The following is a 13,921-nucleotide window of genomic DNA, read 5'->3' as shown; positions in this document are numbered from 1 at the left end:
ATAATAATAATAATAAGGTTTCTTTTGCTATTAATTTCAATTTGGGTCTAGTTATATTATCATGTCTTTTTTCTTTCTTTACAGCCTACACAGCCTCTGGCACATCACAAGCCAACCGATATGTGGGACTAAGCCCTAGAGATCCAGCCTTCTTACACCAGCAACAGGTGGGCTGTTTTCATATCAGGTGTAATGATTCTGAGATGCCTGGGATAGTGTCATAGAAGCCTGCATGCTGCCACTCATAGCTTGAATTAAAATTAGATCCCACTGTTCTCTGATCATGACTAGGCACGCCAAATCTCAACACATTTAATTGAAATGTGGCATCATGAAAAAAGTTTCCCTTAGGAAAACTAACCAGCTTATATTATTGGTTTATTGTAAGCAAAAGTCACACAGAAAACACTATCATTTTTATTTAATACTTTTCTTTTTGCCAAATCACACAAATTTAATAATAATGTGCCCAAAATGCATTACAAGGAGTAGTAGCTAATGATTAGCTATATATATTATTACACATTTGGGCAGACCTTACAAAACCTAAATACCATATGAGGTTATTTTCAACTGACTGAAACAGCGGTGTATCTTAGGAAATATATTTTTGTACTTGTGTGGTAGGAGTTGAACTCTACATAAGTTATACAACCCATTGTATATTAAAGGGAACTTTGTGCTCTCTGTTTTCTTTGCTATTGTAAGTTATCTTTCCTTTTCATAATTTATTTTGCTAGTTGTGGCGATAAAGTTGCAGGATGGTATCACACATACAGTTGAGGAAGGTCAAAAGTGAGCATGCACTTCCACTGAATTATATGTTTCAGTAGAGCAAGGATTAGCTTCTAACTATTTCTAAACTTAAACAGCTACATAATTTAATGTCTTACTTCATATTTTGAGATGAATAGATCACATTTATACTTTGTTGCTTACAACCAGATTCAATTTACAGATAACAATGATCAGTGGAAGCTTAAATCTAATTAGTGGCTATATCCAACAATCATTTAAACTTAGCCAATCATTGTACTCGGTTACCTACCTATGGGCATCAGTAACATTTTCTTTCATTCAATCCATACTTGATAACACAACTTTGGCAATGCTATGTGTTTGCTTTCAGCCTTGGAAATTCATTTCCATGTGGATACTTGAACAGTTGATTTTAGGTCATTTACCTATTTAAGCATTTTTTAAACAGTGTTGTAAAATCAGTTTTCGACCAAATTAATGTGACTTCTAGCTTAAGATGGTTGTAAACCTTTACATACACCCAGTGAAGTGATTAGCCTCAGGTGGTACACTTTTAGATTAAACACATCCTCCTACATAAGTTTTATCTGATTATCTGTAGTCTTCACTTCTCTATATCCGTTCAAAGTGCAGAATTTGTACAGCTTGGCTGGTCTTTCAGAAAGCAGGGGGCTGGGAGCTGAAGTTACACTCTGCACACCTCAATAAGGAGAGCTGAAAGCTGATTGAAGGGAAGGGACACACCCCCTTCACACAACACATGGGAATAGAGCCGAGGCTGTCAATCACAGGCTGTGTGTTGGAGATCCTTCTCTGTTACCTTTTTACTTCTTGGTGTCAGGAAAACTTGGCTAGAAGTGTCTTTGGCTGTTAGCAGAGGAATGAGGCAGGAGAGAGAAATGACGCTTACTGCTGTGGTTTGAGACAAGTACACACTATAGAGCAATATTTTTTTCATGTCTGACTTCATCAGAAGTCAATCTAATGAACGACTTCTGTTGAATGGGGACAGCCACACACTGATTGAAATTCAGCTGGTCCCTGCTTAACCATATACATTTAAACCTGTCTATGACCAGCTTAACCGCTTGCCGATTAGCCGCCGTCATTATACAGCAGCAGGGCGGCACAATCCCATGAGCTATACGATGCTCATGGCCGACAGTCGCGATGACCGTTGGCCACGAGCCATTGCGGGCACGAGAGGCAGAACAGGGACGTGTGTGTGTAAACACACAAATCCCTGTTCTATTCTGTGAGGAGTGACAGATCGTGAGTACCTAATAACTAGGAAGCACGATCTGTCATTTCTAGTCAGTCCCCTCCCCCTACAGTTAGAAACACACACAGGGAACACAGTTAACCCCTTGATTGCCCCCTAGTGTTAACCCCTTCCCTGCCAGTGACATTTTTACAGTAATCAGTTCATTTTTATAGCACTGATTGCTGTATAAATGCCAATGGTCCCAAATATGTGTCAAAAGTGTCCAATGTGTCCGCCATAATGTCGCAGTCCCGATAAAAATCACAGATCACCGCCATTACTAGTAAAAAAATAATAAAAATAAAAATGCTATAAAGCTATCCCCTATTTTGTAGATGCTATAACTTTTACGCAAACCAATCACTATATGCTTTTTGCGATTTTTTTACCAAAAATGTGTAGAAGAATACATATCGGCCTAGACTGAGAAAAACTTGGCTCTCCAGCTGTGGTGAAACTACAAATCCCATCCTGCCTCTGCCTCTAGGAGTTATACCTGTGATTGTCAGGGTCTTGCAATGTACCATGGAGCTTGTAGTTTCCAAACAGCTGGAGGGCTGAGGTTGCCTACCCCTGGTGTACAGCAAGGGTGTAAATTCTAGAGTCCTCAACGTTAAATGTTGAAGTCTATACTACCAACAGAGGCTCTGGCATTTCTCTTTTGAATGACAAGGGGCATGAATAATCATGACTTGAAGTAGTGGCCTTCTGTGCAGCCTGGACTCAGGATCCCAGGGGCTTCACAGAGACAAAAGAATCCTGCATTCAATAACTATTGTTACCTTTGTGCACTTTTTAGGGCAAGTCAGTTTTACTTCTTTTGGCTTCTGCTCTGCTGCTCAAGCCTCTAATAAAACTAGCTGTATACTGGCTACATGCAGTCTAATTTTGTTGAGGTTTTTTTAGCATTTACATGCAGGACATGGTATTTCACAAACGGGACAGTGATAGTCTATGACATTGCCAGGGGTGCTTGAGTAGTTGCAGTAACTTATTATTGCAAATATTAACCACCATTATACTATCATTGCTTATATTTTAACCAAATAATACATTATTTAATACGTTAAGGTATTTTATGCAGTAGTCATCCCTAACCACTAGTCATCCCTAACCATTACAAAAGCCGCTTTCAATCACAGGCAGCTTTAAAACTGCATCGTAGTTGTAGGGAGGTCATGCTGCACATTTTGGAGCTGTCAATTATCAGTAGCAGCTGCTGGGTCATGTGCTTAGCAGCTCTTGGACTTCTGATCCTGCTGTGGAATACACTGTGAATGTCCCCTGTATCACAATATAAGCACGGTACTTGAGGCTATCATCCCATCCCATAGTTATGTTAAACATAAAAGGCAGGAGGTGAAAGACAGCCACTTCCTCTTACATGACAGAGTTTAGTGTAAACATGGCCAGCATTCGGAATGTCAGAGAAGTGATGTGTAGAAAGTAGGCTGAGTTTAAGAGAGAGAAGCTCTGATGAAAATGGTTATTCACCAGGCTGTACAGTTTGGGCTGCCACTCAATATGTGACAGCATGCTTATCCCCGATAGGCTCTCTGAGGTACAGTAGGTATAAGATATAAAGTCTGTATCCTCTGAGTGTATATGGGTGCCTAGCAGCATTGGCTGAATGTATTCTTTCCAAGCACTGTGCTGTATGTGACAAACTCAACTCTGGCCAGTTCTGTACACTGCAGCACATTATACATACCACTGGGACTTTTGCATTTCACCCTAAAGAATGGGCAAATTTTGTTGCTAGTTTGAACTTATTGCAAGACAATCAAATACTAAAGCAACTGTACACAGTGTCAATCATTATATTCTTTCATCCATGTACATTGTGATGTTATGTTAAAAGGGAAATAAGCTTGAATAGAAAAACAGGTTTTGATTTTAAGTTTAACCTCACTGCTACTTTTTGTAAAATCACACTTATAAAATATCCTTAAACTTAGCAGACAATAAGCTCAATGCAAAAACTCAAATGTATGTATTAGTATCAGCTATCATTGCTGAAAATAATGGTCTTTATGGCAAATAAGGAATGTAATAGCTTAGCCAATTGAGCTTTCTGTTGGTCCTGTTTAGGATTCATATATGGGGTTGTGCTAACTACCTAAAATTAGCTTTGGAAAATTACTGGGAAATGTGAATGCAACATCACAGGACATGCTACCATCACTCCCACCAAATCCAGAAGAGACTATAGAGGCCATAAATGGCACTTTGTATACAAAGCAGTTGTTGCACAGGTTGTACTTGCCCTCAAAATGTTAATTACATTTTACACCTCCTATATGTGATCTGCTGAACTGGCTGACCGCTGGTTTTATCTTTATATCTAGGTTATAATAATATCTAGCTTAGTTTATCACAGAATTAGTTCTAGCTTAAAAATAGTTACAGAGATTACAAAAAAATCTTAGTATTTCAGTTGTACAGACATCTGAGTTAAAACCTTTGAGAAGCCTAATTTTTCCCTGGATCAATAATGCCATTGAAACTCAGTATAACTCTTGCAGCACTAATATCAGTGTCACTTTAGGTGCTCATTATTTAAGACTGGGCACTTCTATTCTGTATGGTAATGGTATACCTAATAATGGGATTGTTTCAGCAATAACTTTATCACATTGTTTCACTAAGTGAAGGTTTCCTGTTACAAATATTAATCTTTAATTTCTTATCTTGACAAGATACCTTCTTGAATTATCTTAGTTCTGTGTGTGTATTTTTTGAAGGATCTGTGTTGTCACATGCCAAGGATTTATTCGCACAAGATTTTTTATTTCATTATATTGCATCATAAGACATTCAAGATGTCTATCTCCATATTCCTATTTTTCCATTACACTAATTCTACTTGTGTTTTGCTGCCATTTGGGCTCCGCATACTAAGTGTTCACAAAAGTGCTTGCCCCACTTTTGGTTCTTCTATGAACTCAGAGCATTAATGTCACAGGTTACTTGGATTACATCTTGCCGAAGGCCTCCTCGCCCAGGACCTTGTCTACAAACATCCAAAAAATTATCCAGTTCCTTTAACCTTTAGCTAGTTAAGCAACTTTCCAAAGTCTACACTTGAGCCCTCACATTGTCTGGACTACCTGGGTCTAATCTTGGATACAGCACAAGCCAGAATCTTTCTCCCTCAGAAGAAAAGTGCCTTCCCAAGATCAAACCCTCAGATCAAAATGACATCCCTCAATTTGATTCTGCATGATGGTTCTGGGCATCATGGTGGCCTTCTTTGAGGCAGTTACCTTTTCCCAATTTCACTCCAGATTTATTTGATCCAACATCCTAAAGATGTTGAACAGGCAGATCCAATTTCTTGATTGCTCAATGCTTCTGTCCAGTCAAGCAAAGTTCTCCAAATTCTGCCCTGGAAATAGGAATGTCTTTTCATTTCCAATATTTTTTATTACATTTCAAAGCAAACATACAATACAAGGTAGCCCTTACAGAAACTTTTGAACATTGCTCATGAATGGGTTACACTCAATTGTTCCATATCGTGCAGTATAAACATAGTAACTAATACACAGATGAAACAAACGCTGGAAGCTATAGAAAAGAAAGAAACAAAAAGTTGTGAACCCCATTATCCATAGAAATATGAAGCTTATTGGTCTCCTATGACCCATGAGACCCCCAGGATAATTTACGGTAATTCTGTACCCGGGGAGGCCAATCCATCCAGATATTCCATGGTGTGGGCCCAGCCTCTCTCAAAGAAATGCATTTTCTTCACAAGACTTGGAACATGGTAATGACAAATGTGAGTTGTGCAGACTGGGGTGGAGTTTACAGCTCCATCACTGTTTAAAGGACATGGACCCCACCTTAGTCAAAACTATCCATCAACATTCTGGAACTGAGGGAACTCAGGCTGTCTCTACAACACTGGACTCTGTGAGGTTGCCCAGTCAGAGAACAATCAGACAGTGCCTTATATAAATCATCAAGGGGCCAATCATCTGCCCATGAGCACCCTCAGTAGAAATGTTTCTGCTTTACAAATCTTCCTTCAGAAACCCTTTGCCTTGCATTCCCTTATCAAGACATTTGTCAGGAAATTGCTCATATTGTTCCCCTATTTTTACCTCTTTTTCACCTTGGGATCTCAACCTGATATTTTTTGCTAGTCAGAGCCCCCCTTGTACCAATTAGAGATATTCCTTTGGAAGACCTCACTTTTAGGTTGCCATTGCACTTGTTAGGCGAGTTAGCAGTGCTCTGTTTTGCAAAAGGGCAAGGTGGTTTTGAGGCAAAAATTTTCTCTCTACCTATGGTGGTCTCCTCTTTCCACCTCAATCAGGACATTGCCAACCCTACCATCCTTCCTGCCCTAAAACATTACAAGGAAATTACCCTACATTGTTTGCATGTGGTCAGGGCTTCATAGTCTACTTGATGGCCATGACCTTTTTTTGCAAAGCATTTTACCTTTTCTGCCTGGAGGTTCTTATAGAGTACTCCCTACTTCCTACTCCACCATTGTCAGGGGGATTATACAGCTCATTTTCATGGCCACTGCATTTGAGGCAAAGGCTCCTTCTCATCAGAGCCTATTCCACCTGAGCTGTCTCTCCCAGACTTCTCAGCAACAAGTATCTGGTTCTTTGCAGCACCCTGGTCCTCTGTTCAACTCCAGGTTCTACTGGGTGGAACTTCAATACTCAGCTGATATTTGCTTCAGCCACAAGGTGCTTCAAGCTGTTAACTGAGTATTCTGTTTGGGTTTTTAAACTCTTGCATTTCCTGTGGGCCTGTTGGCAGTTCTGTTTTTGCCCATCCCTCAGTTATTTTGACTGCGTACATCCCATGATCTATGAATATGAGTCTTTTGTCCTGTACTATACGATTATAGTAATTTTGATTGTTAATTTCCTATCTTGAAGTATATTACAGGAACACGGGTCCCTCCTCTCTGTGTCTTGATCGATCCGTATTGCTTGCTAAAAAACTGGAGCCTCACAGAATGGGTGGGGTTATATAGGTACGCTCTAGGAGCAGCCCTAGCAAAAATGCTGTCAGTGGCCATTAATTTGAATGTAGAAGCATATAACCAATAGTCTATGAATACATGTCCTGTGTGATGTACTGGTAAGTCAAAATTCCTATTTTCTCTGTCATATTTTTTGTCATTTTAAAATGACTCAAAGTTTTCTCTGACTTGTAAAAAAATAATTTGCATTCGGTGATTTCATCTAGTCCTGTGCTTTTAGTTGGCTATGATAAACAAAAAATTATGAGGCAGCAAACAGTGGCTGTGGGAACTAAGATCCGAATACTAAATTGTTTATCAAAATTACATAAGAGTTGAGTGTGATTAGAGTGGGATGAGTCCAGTCTCTACAGGGGGCTGGTGTATGAAATGTGTGCTAACAGGAACAGTTTTTGTTGCAAATAGCAACAGAAAGGAATGTTTGTTTCATTTTCAGACTTGAATGGCAACAGTGGCAACTGAAAGTTGGTTGAATAGCCCAGAGCAACATTTTTCTTACAGCATACTTTTGATAAATACATTAGCCATAAAATGTTGTCTGTGCCTCTCTTTGATTTGGTTTAACTTTGTTATGGGGGCCTGACTTTTCCTAACTGAATAGGTATGCACTGCCAACTGCCCCAGTAGGTACACTTTCATTGCGCAGTGAAAAAAGCATTAGGAACGTAGAAATATAGTCAGGCAAGTCTGGCTTCCATAACAAATTGAAGCTAAATCAAAGAGAAGCACAGAACAGAATTTATGGCTAATAAAGTCTATAGGAAGCTTCTTGTAGTGACTGCTGTTAGGAAGCACCCTTACTTTAAAAATGTTAAACTGAAATTCAAGATCACTTTAAGTTCTGCGCTTGAATATAAAATGAACAGATGTAGTGGAATTCTTAGTCAAAATCCTAAATCTTTGTAATGTCTTTAGATGTTAAACATATGATTATCTAGTGTGGTGCTAGAGCATAATAGTGTCAAATGTAGACTATGATATGTGCTTTATTATCATATCATTCAGTGCTAAATGTAATGCATTTCAAGTGTTATAATAGTCTTAATTCACCTTAAAACCTTATGAAATTTTAGAAAAATTAATAACTGAAATTATATTGTCATTATTGTAAAGATGCATACCAGTAGATGGCAAACACAGCCTGTTTTAATTAGTTTGTCACTGTAAAGCTTGCCCTATGTGGCAGGACTAAAGTGAGATTGATTTACTGTGTCCTTGCTCTGCTTGGCGAAGATTTAAAAGATTCTTCTCTGATGGTGGCAGGTTCTAAATGCATTTCATTTAAAACATCCCATGATGAATGAAAGCGAGAACCAAGAGGTACACGGAATGCACACAATCAATCATTTTATATTAGCTTAGAGAAATTCTAAATTAAGCAGAGGATGATTTTAGCAATGGTAAAGCCTTTTAGGCTTTTAGGCACAACCCCTTTTAATACATATTGACCTCTCTCAAAGAAATACCATCATTGGTACATTAAAAATGTCATAAGAGTTGGGGGATGGAGTATAGAAAAAAATGTATGATTATAAAAAAAGAAAGAACATATAAGGCACATAAAGGAATTGCTGGATGAAAAATAAATGAATACATAATACAATGTGCTACTATATGCCAGAATTGTAGTTAAAACAGTTTTCCTTTTTTTTTTTTTTTTTTTTTTTTTATTCATTATATTTGATGTTTTAATTTACATAAAAGTCGCATTTGTTACATATATTTTTTCAATGATATTTAGTAGTTCAACAACAGTGTCCATAAAGGTGAACAAATCAAATGTCGAAATAACCTGGTTCAGACTACTTCATAGCTAATGGAGAATCAGAATTATATCCATATCCCCACCAGTCTTCCACTTTGTTCCTTTTTTTCTAAATAAAACTTTTTATTTTGAATTAAAAAAATACACAAATTTCAGCCCTTCACTTCATGTACCAGCCCAGCCAATACTGTTTTCGTGGAAAGTAGTGTGTGTATATATTTACTACACAGTTAGCAGTGGCAATGTGTTCTTTAATTATTACCACATTAAGACCTCTGTGCCTGGTTAAATGCAGGACATTTAACAGTAGTTGGTCAGAACTAAATAGCTAAAATATATTATCTGTAATTACACATAATCTTAAAGTTAGTGTATTTTTGAATAATGGTTTCTGATCCATAAAAACAACACTGCTTTATTTTTTCATCCTCCTGATTAGCCTGAGTGCTTGTGCTGCTTTTTTTTATCTATGTTACTACTAATGACATCATAATAACTTTATTATAGACAACTAGATTTACCTTAATTTCAGAGAATTGATCAAAAGTCTGTATTATACAGTAAATCTTCAATTGTTCACAGTTGAAAGGAAACCTAAGTAGGTTGTTGTCCTAATATTATGTATATTATATTTTTAGGTATAATGGGCTCAGTTCCTGAAACGGTATTTACTGCTTTAAGATTAGCAGTAAAATAGTGCAAAGCATTTTTCTAAAAAAAAAGTTGCCATTAATTAGGAAGATGCTTGTAAAATAAGGCTTGTATTATTCATTTAAAATGTACAGTGTATATCTCATTAAACCAATCGGTATTTTATTGCATTACATCATATGCAGTGAGATGGATATAGCAGAGAGGAATTAGAACATCTGTCAATTTTTATTGGTGTCTGTGACCCTGTTACGAAGACTCTGTATTTCTACAGTTCCTCTTTATCATTAAAAGTGAAAGGAAAAGAAAGTCACACATTTTGGGTTGACATCAGAACACTAATAGAGGGAAAATCTCCTCAACGGGACATAGATGGCAAAAGAACAAAACTGACGGGGATTCTAACCCTCCTTTATGCTATACAAAATGAAAAAAAAAAAAATTTGCCTTTAATTACATTTTAAAGTAATTTTTGCTGATGTTTGGCAAAGTCATTGCTATATCTTTGGGCATGTCTATTTTGTCTCACTAGAGACTAGCCATTGTCGTTCTCTGATATTCTTGAAAGTCAGCTCAATCCTAATACTATGTGCCTTGTGTGGGTTATCAACAATACAAGCAGTTGCAACCAGTAATGGATTTTGTCCAGCCCGCTTGCAGCAAATGTAATAATTTTACTGCATACCTGTATAGGTATAATAAAACAAAACCAAAACGGAGGCGACAGACTGTTATTATTTCAACACAAAGTTCATGTCTGCATTCATATTCATAGAAAAAGCATTAGAAAAACCTACGCTGGGTGGCTTACACAGAATTTTTCATTTTCACCAAGAACATAGAAAATGTCCCAGATGGTTGTTCTTTACAAAAATACTTGCTAATATAATTAGGGATGCTATTTTTCATTGATCCAAAGGTAAAATACCTAGGACAGCTCTGATGATAGGAATATTGCAACACAAGTTTTATTTTACAAATAAATAGTGACTATCAAAAATAGTTAAAAATGATGCTCATCAGAAACATCAATATTAAAAATGTAACACATATGTGGAAAGTTTTGTTTCCCAGGTGCATCCTTTCATTGCTCATTTGTAGCAAGCACAAAGAAAACCTTCTTTATTCCTTGTCCTGATGAGTGCAAAACATATTGATTGCTTGAACATTTTTTACAATCTGTTTAAAGGGTAGCTGATGGCCATAGATTGAAGCCCAAACAGGCTGTTTTACAGAACTTTCCCACTTAGGAAACAAGCCATCAACACTGGAGAAGCTCGTATTGTGTCTCTTTTTGTAAATGACAGTTTGACGTCAAATCACGACACGTGACTGCCATGTCAGTATGAAAATGGATAAGAGGTCACATTACACATATGTAAGATGGAAAGGAAACACATTTAAAGGAAGTCTGACTATTACATGGCATTATGCAAACAATTTATTTGAGGAGATTAGATCACACAACTGAAACAACACCAGAAGACAGGCTTGCATGCATGCAAAAAAACATACTTTACAATTGCAGTTTAAATCTATCAGTGTCATCTGTTTAGAATCTAAAATGTTTTGTCTTAATGGTAAGCAGAGTCTGTGAACCTACTTGTTAAAACAATGGGCTTTCCATTTTTTCTGTTATGTTGGAGATAACAAGGCCTGTACATACAGGACGTGAGGGCTGAATAAACTAAGATTAAGCTGGGACAGGTTAAGATGATTTGCCTGTATGTAATACAGTTTAGGACAGTTTATAGCTTTGAGAATTGAGCATGGTTGCAATAGATTCATTATCCATTTGTGAGAGTGTAACTTCAGAGCAGATTTGACTCCCAGCCAGAAAATGGATGCTGTTGTGATAAAACATAAATGGAGCTTAACCCTATGCCCTATGGCTGCATACTGTTAAACTATAGATAGCATTCTAAAGCCACATTGCAGCTTTAAATGGAAAACATAAAATAAACAGTGCTGCAGGAAAATATCTTTATCTTGTCTGTTTCTCTTCATAATTTGTGACTTGCACTATAAAGTTGCAAGCTTCAATGTAGTAATAAGTAACAGACTTAATTGCTTAGAAAATTGTTGTTTTGGAATAATTAGTTGACTTTGATGTTTTCACCACAGTGATTTATTCAGTAGTTTATTTACCAAACAAATATTTTAAAGGACTTGACCACCTTGATCAAGAGAATTAGAAGACACTTTATTGATGAATAAATATATTCAACAGGGAGTCATTTCATTCTTGCACCCCGATGGGCCTGCTGTTTGGAAACTTGCTATTGTACCTTAGGGCAGTGGTTCTCAACCTCAGTCCTCAAGTACTCCCAACAGGCCATGTTTTGGGAATTTTTCCTTATTTAAAATAGCTGTCCAAAATACCAAGCCATTGACTCTGATGTAAAAACCTGTGCAAGATAAAGGAAAACCTGCAAACATGGCCTGTTGGGGATACTTGAGGACTGAGGTTGAGAACCACTGCCTCAGCTAATTGGAAACCTGAACTTAGGTAATTTTGTTATTGTTCTTATCTGTTTTTATCTATCATTATATTTGAAAGATGCAACAAATGTATTTTATTTTGTGGTATTGAAAGTGGAAACCCAAAGCAACAAACTTGGCAAGAACAGAACTAGAAACATAAGCCAAGGTGATCTTACTGCTTGAGCGCCTAAGACCTTTAGGATTACCTTGATTGAGCCTAACAAACTATAGATTATTGTCCCTTGAGCTGGAAAATCTCTGTGCATTGTGAGGCTTAGAGAGTCATTGTCACCCCCACTGCATAGGATAATTTAACAGCAGCCCAGAGTTGGACTTTAAAGAAATCGACTGATAGCACCTAAACATTTAACTTTTCATTGTCAGTTATCCTAATACTTAACATTGCCCTAAACGCTCAAACTGTTGATTGACAGCACTATGCAAAACAACAGAGCCAATTGATTGGTTCAGTGGTCAACTCCTCCCTCTGGCAGTCTGTGTACTGTGGTACTGAAAATTACAGGATGCTGACACCAGCTGAGGTACAGGTATTTATGCTAGCTCTGTGAAAAAATGGTCTTATATTTTTTTTTAAATAAAACATATCCAGATTTAATTGAGTTTTAGATCTTCCTATAGTTCATCTGTAAGCATTAATTGTGCATTAATTTATATTTTTTTCAAAACTCATAATACTTCATTAAAACTGAACATTTTCATTAGGGTTATGTATACACGTTTCTCCATGTTAATTGCACCAAGACTGCTCTTACAAACACTTTTACTATCTTTCTGAGCAGCACATGCTATGTACACATGTCACACTGTCTGCCCATGTGGTCTCTATGATAAAGATCAGGACATATTGATATTTGCAGTCTTGATGTTTACACTTTTATTTTCCACTTTGCAAATGCAGCAGTAATCAAGTGTGATCGCGCATGTCCCACTGATGACGTTGCATTCTCATTTTTTTTTTTGCACCAGAGCTCATGGAACAAAAGGAGCAGAACTCTGCTCATATGGATTCTGGCATTGGCCCTAGAAACACAGATATTAAACTACTAAGAAAAGCTCCTATAGGCACCCATTCTCAAGTTAGAACTCTAAGAATGCTATACAACTATGTATATAAAAATAAGAGATTATTATCACACATGGAACATATTTCGGTATGATTTCCAAGGTGTGAAGAACATGAAGTTGTCAGTTCTAATAAATCTGTTATCACACTACAGCAGCTGGTAAGAAGTCAGAGCTGTATAGGTTTCAAATATTCTAGCAAATTGGGAAAGTGGACAGTATTAGACTTCATTTCAACATTTATGTTTATTGTTTGAATTTCAGATTGTGGATTATATCCTGCTTTCATATAGCTAGCAGCTGTTTTGTTTTGTATAAGAAATTTGCTGACATTCTTTCCCCTTATGTTGTTGACGTTGCACATGTGTTTTGTATAGATAGTGATGTTTCCCCTAGAATTACATTCATTTACTGTATCTGACACCTCAAAATAACCCAGCCGGCCAGTTAAAATACTTGTCTTTCTACCATAAATACAATTACCTAATCAATTGACATAAGTTCTTCAGTAGGTTAGTTTGGGTTAACTTCACAGATTATAATGTGTGCTGTTGAAGGACCTTCTAGAACCCATATAGTTTCATTCTATAGTCTGTGGAAAAGGCTACAGCCCAAAAATGTATGTGTATTGTTTAAAGTTATAAATACTGTTTATCAGCTGTGATAGCTTTCCTTAAAGTTTAGGTGTTGTCAATCGTTGTTTGACATGGTTTTCCAAGTGTAATAAAACTTTCTTGAGAACCTTCATATAAGAACATGTGTGACCTTCTGGCTTAAACCACAGGGGGATAACAATAAATTGTTAGAGATTTAAGTACGGCAACTGAGCTACAAAGATAACTGTAGCTCTGGTCTTACATTTTGGACAAGTAAACATAAACTAAAATTGAATGAGGTTGCA

The 13,921-nt window shown here is 37.0% G+C and overlaps 1 protein-coding gene across 11 annotated transcripts in view; it reads left to right on the top strand.

The window, feature by feature from the left end:
- Positions 1-13,921, top strand: part of NFIB (nuclear factor I B) — a 595,118-nt gene that overhangs the window by 549,942 nt on the left and 31,255 nt on the right. For 10 of the 11 annotated variants that reach the window (XM_073635597.1, XM_073635538.1, XM_073635590.1 and 7 more), the window contains one exon: positions 85-167. The exons of the other annotated variant lie outside the window; for it this stretch is intronic. In XM_073635597.1, coding sequence (XP_073491698.1) covers positions 85-167 — 83 coding nt within the window. The remainder of the gene's footprint in view (positions 1-84; positions 168-13,921) is intronic. 11 annotated transcript variants of the gene reach the window in all.

Source organism: Aquarana catesbeiana, linkage group LG01 (assembly GCF_042186555.1).
Source record: "Aquarana catesbeiana isolate 2022-GZ linkage group LG01, ASM4218655v1, whole genome shotgun sequence".
In the NCBI taxonomy this organism is placed as follows: Eukaryota; Metazoa; Chordata; class Amphibia; order Anura; family Ranidae; genus Aquarana; species Aquarana catesbeiana.
This window is presented reverse-complemented; position numbering and strand designations above follow the sequence as displayed.